Raw genomic sequence first — 15,915 nt, forward strand, 5'->3', positions numbered from 1 at the left:
AGGTCAGAGCACAATTTGTATGAGTACATCTTCTTTTTCAGGGAGGCTCATGCTAAAGAACTCTGGTTGCCAGGCTTGGTGGCAAAGACACTGAGCTATCCCCCTAGTTCCCCTAAGAATCACGTCCTATTCATGAATGTAACTTGATGACTTAGTATTATGTAATGTTTGTATTGAAATATATTCAAAGATTTTCATGTGTGTGTGTGTGTGTGTGTGTGTGTGTGTGTGTGTGTGTGTGGTGTGTGTGTGCGCGCGTGTGTGTTAAGGTGGAGCATCTCTCTACATTGCTTTCCGTTTTATGTATTGAGGTAGTTTCTCACAAAACACAGCTTAAGAGTTTGGCTAGTTTAGGTAGACTGCTTGCTTCAGGAATTCCTTGTCTGTGTCCTAAGTGTTGGAATTACAGGACATTTACATGGCTGTTGGGGACTCAAACTTAAGTAGCTTTAAATTCTGAGTTAGTTCCCTACTCTTCTCTTTCAGTGTTTCTGAGACAGTGTCTATGTATCCCAAACTAGCTCAGACTTAGCATGGAATCAGGAAGTACCTTGGATTTCTAATGTTCCTGCCTCTACCTCCCCGGGGCTGGAGTTACAGATATAAGCCACTTGACCCTGCCTGACTGAAGAAAGAAAGCAGATGGGGAGGGATGAATGAGAATGAGGTCTTAGTGATCCATGTTAAAGTAAATCAAACATGATTTATTAATGCCAGATTTAATGTGGTTATAATTTAGCTAATTTACTAGTGCCAAATTAATTGTGATTATAATTTTCAATAATTTATAATGTTGACTTTCCTCTTCTGAGTTATTGAAGTAATTGCATTTTTGATGAGCTGTATCTTTGATAACAACTTATTTTGTCAGAGTAAAAATAACTCATTTAGATTTTCAGAAGTTAAAAAGGAGTTGAATTGAAATTATAAAGTCATTAAAGACCCAGTGTAGTAGTGAGTTAAAAGTTTGCTCTGTAAATATTGAAGTAATAGAATGAGGAGTTACCTTTTAAGAACGTTGGGATAATGATCCAGGATAAAAGGCGGTACATAGGTCAGACTTTGTAAAGGATGAGTGCAAAGGAGGTGGGAACACCCCACTTTTCTAAGGCTATCTACAGTAGGGACTTTGTCTGAGAAAGTGACAGGATTAATTCTGTAGGTAGGTGCAAATTGTGGTAAGAAGGACCAAAGAAAGAAACTAAGAAAGTACTATCCAGGAACTAATGCAGTGCAGTGCCTAGTATTATGTTTTTAAAGTATAAATAAAATGAGATTTGGTCTTTGCACATCTATAGCCATACCTAGGATTGAGCAGAACCTGTCCAGCATGTCTGTTTGTGAAGTGACCCATGGCCATGGTCTGGATGCCTTGGCCTACTTATTGAAACAGGAGAAACCTTACCTCGGAAGACCTTCATTCTTAAGGTGTTTTAGTTGTAGGTGCTGTTCATAGTGGTGATGCTCACCTTAGCCCATTGATACTTTCTCCTTATTCGATGCATTATGAGAGAGAAGGAGGAAAATTGATGGCTGAGCTGTGTGACAGATGGTGTCAGTCAGCTTCCCATTTCAATAAGGAATGTCTAGGTGATAAACTTTTTAAGAGAAAGGCATATTTTGACAGACTTTAGAGTTCTGATTTGTGATTGGCTTCTCTATGGGATTAGCTGTATGACAATACATCATGGCAGCACAGCAGCACTGATAAAAACCAAACTGCATGTAACAGGGCCTGGAAGTGAGAGAAAGAGGAAGGGCCCAGATGGCATGTGGGGTGCCACTGTGAGTGACGTGCTCCAGTGGCCTTCTTTTAGATGAGGGCTCACATTGGTACCTACTAGTACTTGTCTCCTTAATGCCAAGCTGGGGATCAGTCTGGCTTTTTTTGAGTAGTTTACTAAGCATTGTATTTGCTTGTTTTTTCCCATACATTATTACTTGGCTGATCTGCTTTCTGAGGACCTGTGAATCCCACCCCTCCTTTTCTTTTTTTAACTTGATGTCTCCTGGCCTCACCTAGACCTGAGAGAGTTTGAGTATTGAACGCTTCATAGAGAAGAGGATACTTTTGGCCTTTCAGGTTGATCCTGCTATGATTAAGAGATAATAAAATACACACTTACATTGTCAGTTTAACTTTCATTATTTTAACATGTTTCCAATTAGGTTTTTCTGAGAACTTTTCTTTACATTTCCAGTTGAAACTTAAATCATTTTTTATTTTGTGTTTTATTTTGATGTAAAAACTTTATATTGATGCTTGAAAGGTGTTTAACAAAATGATCCTGATTCTTCTATGTTATCAATAATTTTATATATACTAAAGACATAATAATCTGTCTATGGGCTTAGATGGGTAGGGAGAAGTATGCTACAGTGTATTATTTTATCAAGTTAATCATTGACCTACCCAAAATAAATTTACTAGTTTTTTAATTTAAATTATTTTTTTCACTGAGAAAGCACCTTGACCTTTAAATTTATTGTATCTGGATATTGATAGGAAAACAAAAATGATAAGTTTTTTCAGCTGAAAACACTTGACGTACTTACTTAACTTGATGTTGCTTAATACAAATTTTGCTTTACTTTTATCTTACCAATTATCTGTGTCTACCTTTCCTCTACTGTCTCTAGAAAAGTGTGGTTGCCTTAAGACAGCTTCTTCCAAACTCCCAGAGCTTCACTGAGAACTGTGTTCAGGAAGTTTCTGGTGATGTGGTCATTCCCTCCTGTGCCATGACAACAGCAACTTCTCCTGCGGTGACAAGTACAGTTTCCCCAGTCATTGTCTCTGGAGCAGCAGTACCCAGAACTCTGTCTGTTCAACAGACTCTGAATTCACTTGCTGGTCCAGGAGGAGCAAACACTGGAGTTGTGACGCTGCATTCTGTGACCCCAGCCACTGCAACAGGAGGTACAACAGCTACAACTGTTTTGCTTCAGACTCCAAAACCACTTACAACACCAGTACCAAATACAGTGGCAGCAGTGTCCCTTCAGCCTGAGAATCCAGTCGTGTCTGGGGCAGCAGTAGCACTGGCTGTCCCCTCAGCAACTCTGGGAGAAGCGTCAGCTCAAGCTCTCTGTCTTCCATCTGTGAAGACTGCCATTACCTCTGCTGGGACCAAAGCCGAGAAAGCTGCCATTAGCACTCCAGTCCAGATCACACTGGCACAGCCAGGCCCCCTCCTTCCACAGTCTGCTGGCATTCCACAGGCAGGCAAAGCCAAGCAACTAGTGAGTACCATTTCACTTCTTCCTCAGCCACTCAAAATAGTCACACATTCAGAAAACTGCCGAGACTCTGCCTACTTCCTAGATTTGACTAGGTGGAATTCTTTTAGCCTCGCTTGTTCAGTTGCCCTCTCTATGTTGTATAGACAAGTCACACAGCGTTTTTACTGAACATTTGAGAGTTCTAGAAGTTGTGATTGTGTACCTCAAAATTTTATGTATATTTGCCCCTCCCCTTCCTTCCCTGTCCCCTTCCTTTCCTCTTTTCTTCCTTCCCTTCCTTCTTTTTCAGTGCTACAGATTGTACATTCTTAAGCATTCTGGGCAGACATTCTACCACTGAGCTATATCATTGGCCTTTTAAAAACTTTTTAAAATTTGAGACTAAATTGCCTTTGTCTCTCTGTTTGTCTCTATCAGTCTTGGCCTCAGTTTCTCTGTTTCTGTCGTGTCGTGTCCCCCCCCCCCCCCCCCCCCCATGTGCGTGTGCATGCATGGCCAGAGGGTGGCTGTGGGGTTTCTTCTGGATAGCTTTTCACCTTTTTTTAAAGATTCACTTTTATTTGTGTGTGGGGGGGAGGGAGGGAGGTGGCCTGTTTTCTGGTGCCTGAAGTGTTCAGAGTGGGAGCTGGAATTACATACAGTTGTAACCCTCCCAGTGAGGAAATGAACTTTGTGTCCTATGGGAGAGCAGAAAACACTCTTAACATCAGAGCGTTCTCTATCCCCTTCACAGTTGAAGCCTCCTGTTTCACTTTCTCAGTATTGGATTTACAAGCATGCTCTACTCTTCCCAACCTTATGTGACTGTCCGCTGAGATATCTTTCCAGCACCTTCTTTCTTTTTTCTCATTGGCCAGGCTCACCTCGAACTTTTAATCCTTCCACCTTGTCCTACCAGGTAACTACTGTCGTAGGCCTGTGCCATTAGGTGTGGCTCTTGTGCTGCATTTTGCTTTTAATATTTTAGAAAATGCTAAGAAGTAAGAGAGAGTGCGTGTAGAGTGAATAAGGGTGTATTTTTTTCTTATTCCTGGTAGGTTGAATAGATTCTTTGGTAAAAGAAGGGAGTTTTAGCTGTTTATTGATTAGACATTGTTTAGAATTTTCTACTTTGTTCAGGAAAAGACACATTCTTATCAGACTGTGAAGATGTTGTTGACCCATGGGGATACTACGTGGTGAATTAATTTAAAATCACTTTTCTAAGTACAGTTCTTAACACCGCTTGCTATTCTTTTGATTGTTTGATTGCTCTTCTCTTTTATAAATGTTTGTGTTAGATGTGTGTTTTGGATTTCTCAGTTTGAGTTTACTCTAGTTGTCTTGTGTATGCTTCGTCATCATACTGTGTGAAGAGGCAGAGGCAGCTTCTTCACATGATTGCCTTCTATGGCCACTTCAGGCACAGAAAGTGACCAGATTGAAGGCCAGTCTAATTGTTGGGTAGTCAAGATAACCATCACGTAGAGACCTCTCATCATCTTATCTTAACACTCTACATTTGAATTTCAAGTGGAGCAATGTACAGGTTAGGGCAGAATTTTACTGGGTAACTGAAGTTAAACCAGGTTATGAAATATTCTTTTTGAGGAGGGCAGGGAATAGGGTCTTCCAGTGTAGCTCTGTCTCTCTTGGAACTCACTATGTACATCAGGCTAGCTGCAGACTCAGAGATCCAGCTGCCTCTGCCTCCTGAGTCCTGGTATAAAAGGTATGTGCCACCACCAGCATGAACTATTCTTTTCAATGATTCTTTAATATTGCTCTGGGCAATGGGATTGAGAACCAAAGAATTTGAGAAACTGTTCCAAGGAAAGGTCTCTCTTTGGTAGAACTTGACAGAATTAGAATCTTCTCTATTGGCCATTACGAGTTCTTAAGTTGGTGAATCTTATTGATTGACTAGAGCATAAAGGTCCATGAACTGAGATAATGGTAACTTGCATAGAATTTTTTTTTTTTTTTAGGAAAAGTACTATGAATTTTTAGTTAATGTGTTATAAATTTAAAGCTAATTTTTATGATGAAGAAAAGGCAAGAGAAAATGAAGAATTAAGACATACTAAGTGGTAGTCCGTTAGCTTATTCTTTTGGAAAAAACTTTGGAGTTTTCTAGAGTGTCCTGAATTAGAAAGATGCTGGTGATAATATCTTGACAGCATGTACCTCTTGGAGGTTTGACATACTGTTTACTGGAAATCATTAGAATCACAGAAGAAAGTATAACAGAAAATCTAATGGTAAACCTTAAGATGCTTTTCCTTCTTTGTTTTTATTCTTTAAAATGTAAAAGTCTGCTTTTTTTAAAGTGTTTTTTTAGGCAGCAGATTAGCCTCACACCTGTTAGGTAGAAAAAAAAATATGGTGGGAAAAATAGTAAAGCTATACTGTAAGTTCATTTTATAAAATTTACTTCCAACAACTAGAATCATAATGCTCTAGATTGAGCTGGGACATGCCTTCAAAAGTTGATTTGAAAAATTGTCATTGTAACTTCAACTCTAGAAGTCTGTATTGGCATTAGTTTTTTAGTTTATAGATAAATCTAGGTTTATGAGTATTTTTCTGAGTTTATGTTTGTGCACTATGTGTGTGCCTCGTACCTTTGGGGATCAGAAGAGGGTACAGGAGTCCTTGGAACTGGAGTTACAGAAGGTGGTGAACCACTATGGCTGGTGGGAGTCATGCATAGGTCCTCTGTAAGAGCAACAAGTGTCTCCTTGATAGCCTTGGAAATTAAATTGAATTTAAAGTTGAAAATAATTAAAAATATCATTGAGTCTATTATAAAATACAATCCAGTTTAATTCTATGTTTGGGTGAGGGGACAATGCATAGGAGTGTTAAAAAGAAACAAGCAAGTAAACATCCTTTATAGTTTAAGAAGTAGCACACATGGTCATTTAAAAAGAAAAATCTCCACATTGGATGGTACCTCGGTCAAGCTGCTCATTATGAAAAGGTTACATCACGAAGAGCATGCACCTGGCTGCCAGGTGTAGTTTTTATAGCTTACTTTAATGATCCTATCTTTTTTTTAACAAATGATAACTTTATTTAATTCAGGGCATGTCTTGCCGGTCACTGCCTTAAAATATAATCTCAACATTATTAAAACCACATTGACACAATTTGACAGAATATGATACAAAGTTAATTGTTTCTGATTTCTTACTTACATTTACTAAAAGTCTGAGAAAGATTAGATCAGACTCTTAGCAGCTCTTACATCAAGAGGAGAATAGAGCATAATTACTCATGGGTTCTGGAACAGTGATTTAAGAGGATCTGGCTTTGAAACAAGTGTGGTTTCTCACTAATCAGATCATATATCTGCAAATTACACCATGGGGACTTAAATAAAAAACTCAAAAGCAGACTGGCTGAAGGAGACTGTGTTCTTACTTTCCTGAAACTACACCAGTTTCTAGTTTTGTCATGTGTTCTGGATGACCTGTGGTCACTGCTACATTTGCAAAAGTCCTGGACCACCTTGTGGGCCCTGACACTCCACTCAGTTCCCCTCTCTTCAGGCCTTCTTCATCACATGCTTCATTGCCACTTCTTTCCTTCCTCCTTCAATCATGAGCAGTGTCCAGCTTGTCAGGCTTGGTAGCTGGTTGCTTTATAGCCTAGCTCTAAGGAGAAGTTCACCTGCCTAAAATAGGGCCTTACCTCAGGACCACTTCTCTTTAATAAGCTTAGCATCAGTGGTGTCTTTTAGATTTTGCTCTAGTCAGCCAATTGATGATGCTATGATAATTAATCATGAGCTTAAGATTTTCTTAATATTTATTTTTGGTTAGTATAATTCTGGAGAATTTTATATCTTTAGACTTTTGAGTAATATCTCTAACTAAACTTCAAGTTGTAAGAATTCTTCCAAACTACCATTATGTCGTTTCAATTCATATTATTTTATGAAATTTTATATTTTACCTACCAACACTTTAAGAAAGATTTATTACTGCATGTGTTCTTTTCTTTACATTCTACCTTTTTTCCTTTGTGACTATTGTTTATTATATTCAGGGGTTCTGTGAACTAAAATTGTTCAGTGTTTATTTTTGTTTTGTTTTGTTTTTTTGTTTTTTGTTTTGTTTTTGTTTTTGTTTTTTTGTTTTTTTTTTGGTGTAGGTCTTCTGTTTTGTACTAAATACTTAAAATGTGAACCTACTGATTGTTGTGGAAGTTTTTGTAAAAATTCAAATTTCTATAAATGGCTAAACTTACTGCCTCTTTATCATTTTTTTTTTTTTTTTTTGGTTCTTTTTTTCGGAGCTGGGGACCGAACCCAGGGCCTTGTGCTTCCTAGGTAAGCGCTCTACCACTGAGCTAAATCCCCAGCCCCCTACCACTGAGCTAAATCCCCAGCCCCTATCATTTTTCATATAGTAATTGTATACTCAACATAAATACTATACTTACTATTTTTTTTTAGCTTTTTAAAAATTTTTTATTAGATATATTTCTTTACTTACATTTCAAATGTTATTCCCCTTCCCGGTTTCCTGTCCATAGCCCCTATTCCCTCCCCCTTCCGTCCCCCTTCCCCCCTCATACGGGTATTCCCCTATACATCCCCCTTATTGCCCTCCCCCATATTCCCCTGCACTGGGGGTCCAACCTTGGCAGGACCAAGGGCTTCCCCTTCCACTGGTGCTCTTACTAGGATATTCATTGCTACATATTCAGTTGGAGCCCAGGGTCAGTCCATGTATAGTCTTTAGGTAGTGGCTTAGTCCCTGGAAGCTCTGGTTGGTTGGCATTGTTGTTCATATGGGATCTCAAGCCCCTTCAAGCTCTTTCAGTCCTTTCTCTGATTCCTTCAACGGGGGTCCCATTCTCAGTTCAGTGGTTTGCTGCTGGCATTCGCCTATGTATTTGCCGTATTCTGGCTGTGTCTCTCAGGAGAGACCTACATCTGGTTCCTGTCGGCCTGCACTTCTTTGCTTCATCCATCTTATCTAATTGGGTGGCTGTATATGCATGGGCCACATGTGGGGCAGGCTCTGAATGGGTGTTCCTTCTGCCTCTGTTCTACACTTTGTCTCCCTATTCCCTCCCAAGGGTATTCTTGTTCCCCTTTTAAAGAAGGAGTGAAGCATTCGCATTTTGATCATCCTTGAGTTTCATGTGTTCTGTGCATCTAGGATAATTCAAGCATTTGGGCTAATAGCCACTTATCAATGAGTGCATACCATGTGTGTTTTTCTGTGATTGGGTAACCTCACTCAGGATGATATTTTCCAGTTCCATCCATTTGCCTATGAAGTCTTTGTTTTTGATAGCTGAGTAGTACTCCATGGTGTAGATGTACTACGTTTTTTGAATCCAGTCCTCTGTTGAAGGACATCTGGGTTCTTTCCAGCTTCTGGCTATTATAAATAAGGCTGCTATGAACATAGTGGAGCATGTGTCTTTGTTGTATGTTAGAATATCTTTTGGGTATATGCCCAAGAGAGGTATAGCTGGGTCCTCAGGTAGTTCAATGTCCATTTTTCTGAGGAACCTCCAAACTGATTTCCAGAGTGGTTGTACCAGTTTGCAATCCCACCAACAATGGAGGAGTGTTCCTCTTTCTCCACATCCTCACCAGCATCTGCTGTCGCCTGAGTTTTTATCTTAGCCATTCTGACTGGTGTGAGGTGGAATCTCAGGGTTGTTTTGATTTGCATTACCCTGATGACTAAGGATGTTGAACATTTCTTTAGGTGCTTTTTGGCCATTCGATAATCCTCAGCTGAGAATGTTTTGTTTAGCTCTGTACCCCATTTTTTAATAGGATTATTTGGCTCTCTGGAGTTAAACTTCTTTAGTTCTTTGTATATTTTGGATATAAGGCCTCTATCAGATGTAGGATTGGTAAAGATTCTTTCCCAATCTCTTGGTTGCTATTTTGTCCTAATGACAGTGTCTTTTGCCTTACAGAAGCTTTGCGTTTTTATGAGGTCCCATTTGTCGATTCTTAGAGCGTAAGCCATTGGTGTTTTGTTCAGGAAATTTTCCCCAGTGCCCATGTGTTCGAGATGCTTCCCCACTTTCTCTTCTATTAGTTTGAGTGTATCTGGTTTGATGTGGAGGTCCTTGATCCACTTGGACTTAAGCTTTGTACAGGGTGATAAGAATGGATCGATCTGCATTCTTGTACATGCTGACCTCCAGTTGAACCAACACGATTTGCTGAAAATGCTGTCTTTCTTCCATTGGATGGTTTTAACTCCATTGTCAAAGATCAAGTGACCATAGGTATGTGGGTTCATTTCTGGGTCTTCAGTTCTGTTCCACTGATCTATCTGCTTGTTTCTGTACCAATACCATACAGTTTTGTTTTGTTTTTTTATGACTATTGCTCTGTAATAGTCAATAATCCTTGAGTTCAGGGATAGTGATTCCCCCAGAAGTTCTTTTATTGTTGAGTATAGTTTTTGCTATGCTGGGTTTTTTGTTTTTCCAAATGAATTTGCAAATTGCTCTTTCTATCTCTATAAAGAATTGAGTAGGAAGTTTGATGGGGATTGTATTCAACCTGTTGATTTCTTTTGGTAAAATGGCCATCTTTACTATGTTAATCCTACCAATCCATGAGCATGGAAGATCTTTCCATCTTCTGAGATCTTCCTTAATTTCTTTCTTCAGAGACTATAAGTTCTTGTCATACAGATCTTTCACTTGCTTGGTTAATGTCACACCAAGATATTTTATGTTATTTGGAACTATTGTGAAGGGTGTCATTTCCTTAATTTCTTTCTCAGCCTGTTTATCCTTGGAGTAGAAGAAGGCTACTGATTTGTTTGAGTTAATTTTATACCCCCACACTTTGCTAAAGTTGTTTATCAGTTTAAGTAGTTCTCTGGTGGAACTTTTGGGGTTGCTTAAGTATACTATCATACCATCTGCAAATACTGATATTTTGATTTCTTCCCTTCCAATTTGTATCCCTTTGATCTCCTTTCCCTGACTGATTGCTCTGGCTAGAACTTCAAGAACTATATTGAATAAGTAGGGAGAGAGTGGGCAGTCTTGTCTAGTCCCTGATTTTAGTGGGATTGCTTCAAGTTTCTTTCCATTTATTTTTATTTTTTTTTTTTTAAAGATTTATTTATTTATTATATATAAGTACACTGTAGCTGTCTTCAGATACACCAGAAGAGGGCATCGGATCTCTTTACAGATGGTTGTGAGCCACCATGTGGTTGCTGGGAATTGAACTCATGACCTCTGGAAGAGCAGTCGGGTGCTCTTAACCACTGAGCCATCTCTCCAGCCCCTTTCCATTTATTTTAATGTTAGCTACTGGTTTGCTGTATATTGCTTTTACTATGTTTAGGTATGGGCCTTGAATTCCTGATGTTTCCAAGACTTTTATCATGAAGGGGTATTGAATTTTGTCAAATACTTTCTCAGCATCTAATGAAATGATCATGTGGTTCTTATCTTTGAGTTTGTTTATATAGTGGATTACATTAATGATGTGTTTTCGTGTATTAAATCATCCCTGCATCCCTGGGATGAAGCCTACTTGATCATGATGGATAATTGTTTTGATGTGTTCTTCTAATTGTTTTGGAAGAATTTTATTGAGTATTTTCGTGTCAATATTCATGAGGGAAATTGGTCTGAAGTTCTCTCTCTTTGTTGGGTCTTTGTGTGGTTTTGGTATATGAATAATTGTGGCTTCATAGAAGGAATTCGGTAGTGCTCCGTCTGTTTCAATTTTGTGCAGTAGTTTGGATAATATTGGTATGAGGTCTTCTATGAAGGTCTGATAGAATTCTGCACTAAACCCGTCTGGACCTGGGCTCTTTTTGGTTGGGAGACCTTTAATGACTGCTTCTATTTCCTTAGGAGTTATGGGGTTGTTTAATTGGTTTATCTGTTCCTGATTTAACTTCAGTGCCTGGTATCTGTCTAGGAAATTGTCCATTTCCTGCAGATTTTCAAGTTTTGTTGAATATAGGCTTTTATAGTAGGATCTGATGATGTTTTGTATTTCCTTTGAATCTGTAGTTATGTCTCCCTTTTCATTTCTGATTTTGTTAATTTGGACACACTCTCTGTGATCTCTGGTTAGTCTGGCTAACGGTTTATCTATCTTGTTGATTTTCTCAAAGAACCAGCTCCTGCTTTTGTATTTTGATTCTTTGTATAGTCCTTTTTGTTTCTACTTGGTTGATTTCAGCTCTGAGTTTGATTATTTCCTGCCTTCTACTCCTCTTGGGTTTATTTATTTATTTTTGTTCTAGAGCTTTTAGGTGTGCTGTCAAGCTGCTGACATATGCTCTCTCCTGTCTCTTTTTGCAGTCACTCAGGGCTGTGAGTTTTCCTCTTAGCACAGCTTTCATTGTATCCCATAAGTTTGGGAATGTTGTATCTTCATTTTCATAAAATTCTAAGAATCTTTAATTTCTTTATTTCTTCCTTGACCAAGTTGTCATTGAGTAGAGCATTGTTCAACTTCCATGTATATGTGGGCTTTCTGTTGTTATTGAAGACCAGTCTTAGTGCGTGGTGATCTGATAGGATGCATGGGGTTATTTCTATCTTCCTGTATCTGCTGAGGCCTGTTTTGTGAGCAATTATATAGTCAATTTTGGAGAAGCTTCCATGAGGAGCTGAGAAGGTAAATCCTTTTGTTTTAGGATGGAATGTTCTATAAATACCTGTTAAATCCATTTGGTTCATATGTACTTACTATTTTACCCTTAACTTTTTCGTATAAAAACAGTCAGGTGGTTTTTGTTACTGTCTATGGTCCAGGTTATTTTCTCCATCAGTTAAATGATTGAAAGGCAGGAAAACTCCAGTGAAAGGGGTGAACAGAGAGAGATTACAACAGACAGGAGAAGGTAGAGTCAGCAGTTGAAGACAGGCTTTTATTGAGGATGAAGATACACACATATCACAGACACACAGAAAAAGAGGTCAAAGCAGAGGTCAATTCTGGAAACAGAAATCCAGTTTCTTCTCCAGTGCTAAGGCTTTTAAGTTTCTGAAGAGTCTTTGTAATATAGGGTTGTCAGTGGAAGAAGACCGGGATGGCTGGTTCACAACCATTGTGTGCTTATACTGCTTTGAGATCGTGTATCTACCAGGAGCCTTCTGGGGAGAGAAAAAGCCAGCCACCTTAGAGGTTTATCACCTTTATTGCCTAAGTATGGTCGGTCTCTCTGTCTCTCTGTCTCTCTGTCTCTCTGTCTCTCTGTCTCTCTGTCTCTCTCTCTCTCTCTCTGTCTCTCTCTGCTAGGGTATCTAACACCTAGTCCCTCAATTTGATTCCTAAATCTTCTTTTAGCTGTTTTATTCATTTAAATAAAAGATCGTTTTCAATTTTAGTAGAACACAAAAGTTGTAAATTTAGTCAGTTCATTTTTTAAATTTATATTTCTTCAATTAGTTTTACCAGATTAAGTTAAAAGTAAAATTACACAAATCCCGCAGCATTTGCAAACAAATTTCAGGAATGAAAAAGTTAATTAAAAATTCCTGGTCTCTTTTTTCCCCCTCCAAGAAAGTCAGATATTTTGGAGAGTAAACTGATATTTTGTGGAGATGGAAAAACAAAATTATGAGAAAAGGCAAAACTACAGAGATTGTTTCTGAATGCATAAAGGTGTACTTCATAACCTTTAAACCCAAACCCCAGTACTTCCGAATGTGCGTGCGGTCTGCTCCACTGCTATGTATTATTTCTGCAAGCGTTCTTTTCTCCCCTGACTTTATGGTTCAGGTCTGCGGTCCTAGTTACTCAGGTTGAAGCAGAAGGCTTCACAGGTTTAAGTTCACCTAAGCTATATGGTTTGAGACTCTTTCTCAAAAACCAGTCATAAATACATGCAACTTTTCTCTTACAGCATAATGATGGCAATTGAATTAGTTCAACTTTTAATTCCCTTGCTAGGAGATTTCTGTTTCAAAGAGTTATAACAATAATATCATTTTATTCTGTGCTTATTCTCCGAGGAGACCCTGACATGCTTTGTATTTCTTGTTACTTCACCTTCTTGGCGACAAGTCTTCCTGCATAGCCCTGGCTGGCTCGGAGTTTGCTGTACAGACAAGGAGCTCACAGCAACCTCCTGCCTCCCGAGGGCTGGTGTGCCTTACTTGATATGTATTTAGTTGCACACACTTGATTTGTACATTTTAATTACAGATAATAATTTTTTGTAAATTTTACTCAGAAGCATGTCTCTTGGGCAGACTATCTCTCTTTATAATAAACATGGAGAAATTTAAGAACTTCTAATTATCTCTCTATCACTAGCTGGCCCAAATACACGGTGACTGCTTTTCTTTGAAGTGATAATATGACACTCTGCTTTTTCTCTCTTTTCTTGAAGCTAAAAGTAATTGTCTTGTTAGCACCTTAATTTCTCTTTCTTTATCCCCAACTCTTACTCTATTCTTGTAACTATTATTTGGGAGAAAAGCACTTTCTGATGGATTTGGGATAACACTTTTTAAAAATTGTAGATAAAATTGTTATCTTTGGTAGATATATTTTGAAATATTATGGATAAAAGTATTTTTTAGATTTGTTTTAAATAATTCAAAAGTGAGTAACAGGTACAGGTGAAACATGATTATATAAGAATCAATCATTGCTCAGTCTAGGTAGTGGTATAGATGGTTTCATTCTGTTCTCTATGCTTTTGCATGTTTGAAATTTACCATGGTAAATTAAGAAATATAATATGTATACAGCTATTTTTTAAATTTGAATTCTGCTTTAGAAAATGTTTGTTGTATCCAATAATTTTTTTTTGCTTTTGAACAATGTAATTTGCTATATACACATTAATCTGGATGTGATAGTATACACACAAATCTTATTAGCATTTGGAAAATTGAGGCAGGAGGATCCCCATTACTCAGAGGCCATCCTAGAGATCTTGTCTTTTTTTTAAAATTTTATTTATTATATATAAGTACACTGTAGCTGTCTTCAGACACACCAGAAGAGGGCATTAGATCTCATTATAGATGGTTGTGTGAGCCACCATGTGGTTGCTGGGATTTGAACTCAGAACCTCTGGAAGAGCAGTCAGTACTCTCAATCACTGAGCCTGCTCTCCAGCCTTGTTTTAAAATTTTAAAACTGGAACTTTTAAAACTGTTTACACTAAAGTCTCTTGGCCAATAATTATTTTAAGGTGAACTAAAATTTTCTTGTTAGGATATGGTGGTGCATGCCTATAACCCCAGAAGTCAGGAAGCTGAGACATGAGTTCTAAGCCAGCATGAACCACACAGAAAGAGCCTGTCTAAAAGCAAACAAACAAACAACCCTACAATTTTAGAATTCTGTTCTCAGTAGTGACAGTAGTGTAACTATTTTTGCTTTGCTTTTGTAAAGGTTCCTCCCTAGGCTGTATGCATCTCAGGCTGGGCTCAAGGCTATTGGAATGGGTCAATTTGCATTCTTCTACCTACAGACCTCCAGTTGAACCAGCACCATTTGTTGAAAATGCTGTCATTTTTCCACTGGATGGTTTTAGCTCCTCTGTCAAAGATCAAGTGACCATAGGTGTGTGGGTTCATTTTTGGGTTCAATTATATTCCATTGGTCTATCTGACTGTCTCTGTACCAATACCATACAGTTTTTATCACTATTGCTCTGTAATACTGCTTGAGGTCAGGGATGGTGATTCCCCCAGAAGTTATTTTATGGTTGAAGATAGTTTTCGCTATCCTGGGTTTTATTTTTTTATTCCAAATGAATTTGCAAATTGATCTTTCTAACTCTAGTAAGAATTGAGTTGGAATTTTGATGGGGATTGCATTGAATCTGTAGTTGGTTTTTGGTAAAATGGCCATTTTTACTATATTAATCCTACCAATCCATGAGCATGGGAGATCTTTCCATCTTCTGAGATCTTCAATTTCTTTCTTCAGAGACTTGAAGTTTTTGTCATGCGGATCTTTCACTTGCTTGGTTAGAGTCACCCAGAGGTGTTTTATGTTATTTAGGAATATTGTGAAGGGTGTCATTTTTCTAATTTCTTTCTCAGCCTGTTTATCCTTTGAGTAGAGGAAGGCTACTGATTTATTTGAGTTAATTTTATACCCAGCCATTTTGCTGAAGTTGTTTATCAGCTTTAGTATTTCTCTGGTGGCACTTTAGGGGTCACTTAAGTATACTATCATATCGTCTGCAAATAGTAATATTTTGACTTCTTCCTTTCCAATCCCTTTGACCTCCTTTTGTTGTCTGATTGCTTTGGCTACTGCTTCGAGTACTATATTGAATAAGTAGGGAGAGAGTGGGCAGCCTTGTATAGTCCATGAATTTAGTGGGATTACTTCAAGTTTCTCTCCATTTAATTTAATGTTGGCTACTGGTTTGCTGTATATGGCTTTTACTATGTTAAGGTATGGGCCTTGAATTCCTGATCTTTCTAGGACTTTTATCATGAAGGGGTGTTGAATTTCGTCAAATGCTGTCTCATCATCTTAAGGAGGTGATCATGTGTTTTTTCCCTTTGAGTTTGTTTATATAGTAGATTACATTCATGGATTTCCATATAATGAACCATCCCTGCATCCCTAGGATGAAGCCTACTTCATCTTGATGGATGGTCATTTTGTCGTGTTCTTGGATTCAGTTTGCAAAAATTTTATTGAGTATTTTTGCATCGATATACATAAGGAAAATTGGTCTGAAGTTC

At 38.1% G+C, this 15,915-nt stretch overlaps 1 protein-coding gene across 4 annotated transcripts in view; it reads left to right on the forward strand.

Moving 5' to 3' along the window:
* Taf4b (TATA-box binding protein associated factor 4b) overlaps positions 1–15,915 on the forward strand; it is a 133,672-nt gene that overhangs the window by 23,568 nt on the left and 94,189 nt on the right. For all 4 annotated transcript variants that reach the window (XM_039097304.2, XM_008771990.4, NM_001426974.1 and 1 more), the window contains one exon: positions 2,641–3,243. In XM_039097304.2, coding sequence (XP_038953232.1) covers positions 2,641–3,243 — 603 coding nt within the window. The remainder of the gene's footprint in view (positions 1–2,640; positions 3,244–15,915) is intronic.

This window comes from Rattus norvegicus, chromosome 18 (assembly GCF_036323735.1).
Source record: "Rattus norvegicus strain BN/NHsdMcwi chromosome 18, GRCr8, whole genome shotgun sequence".
NCBI classification, from domain to species: Eukaryota; Metazoa; Chordata; class Mammalia; order Rodentia; family Muridae; genus Rattus; species Rattus norvegicus.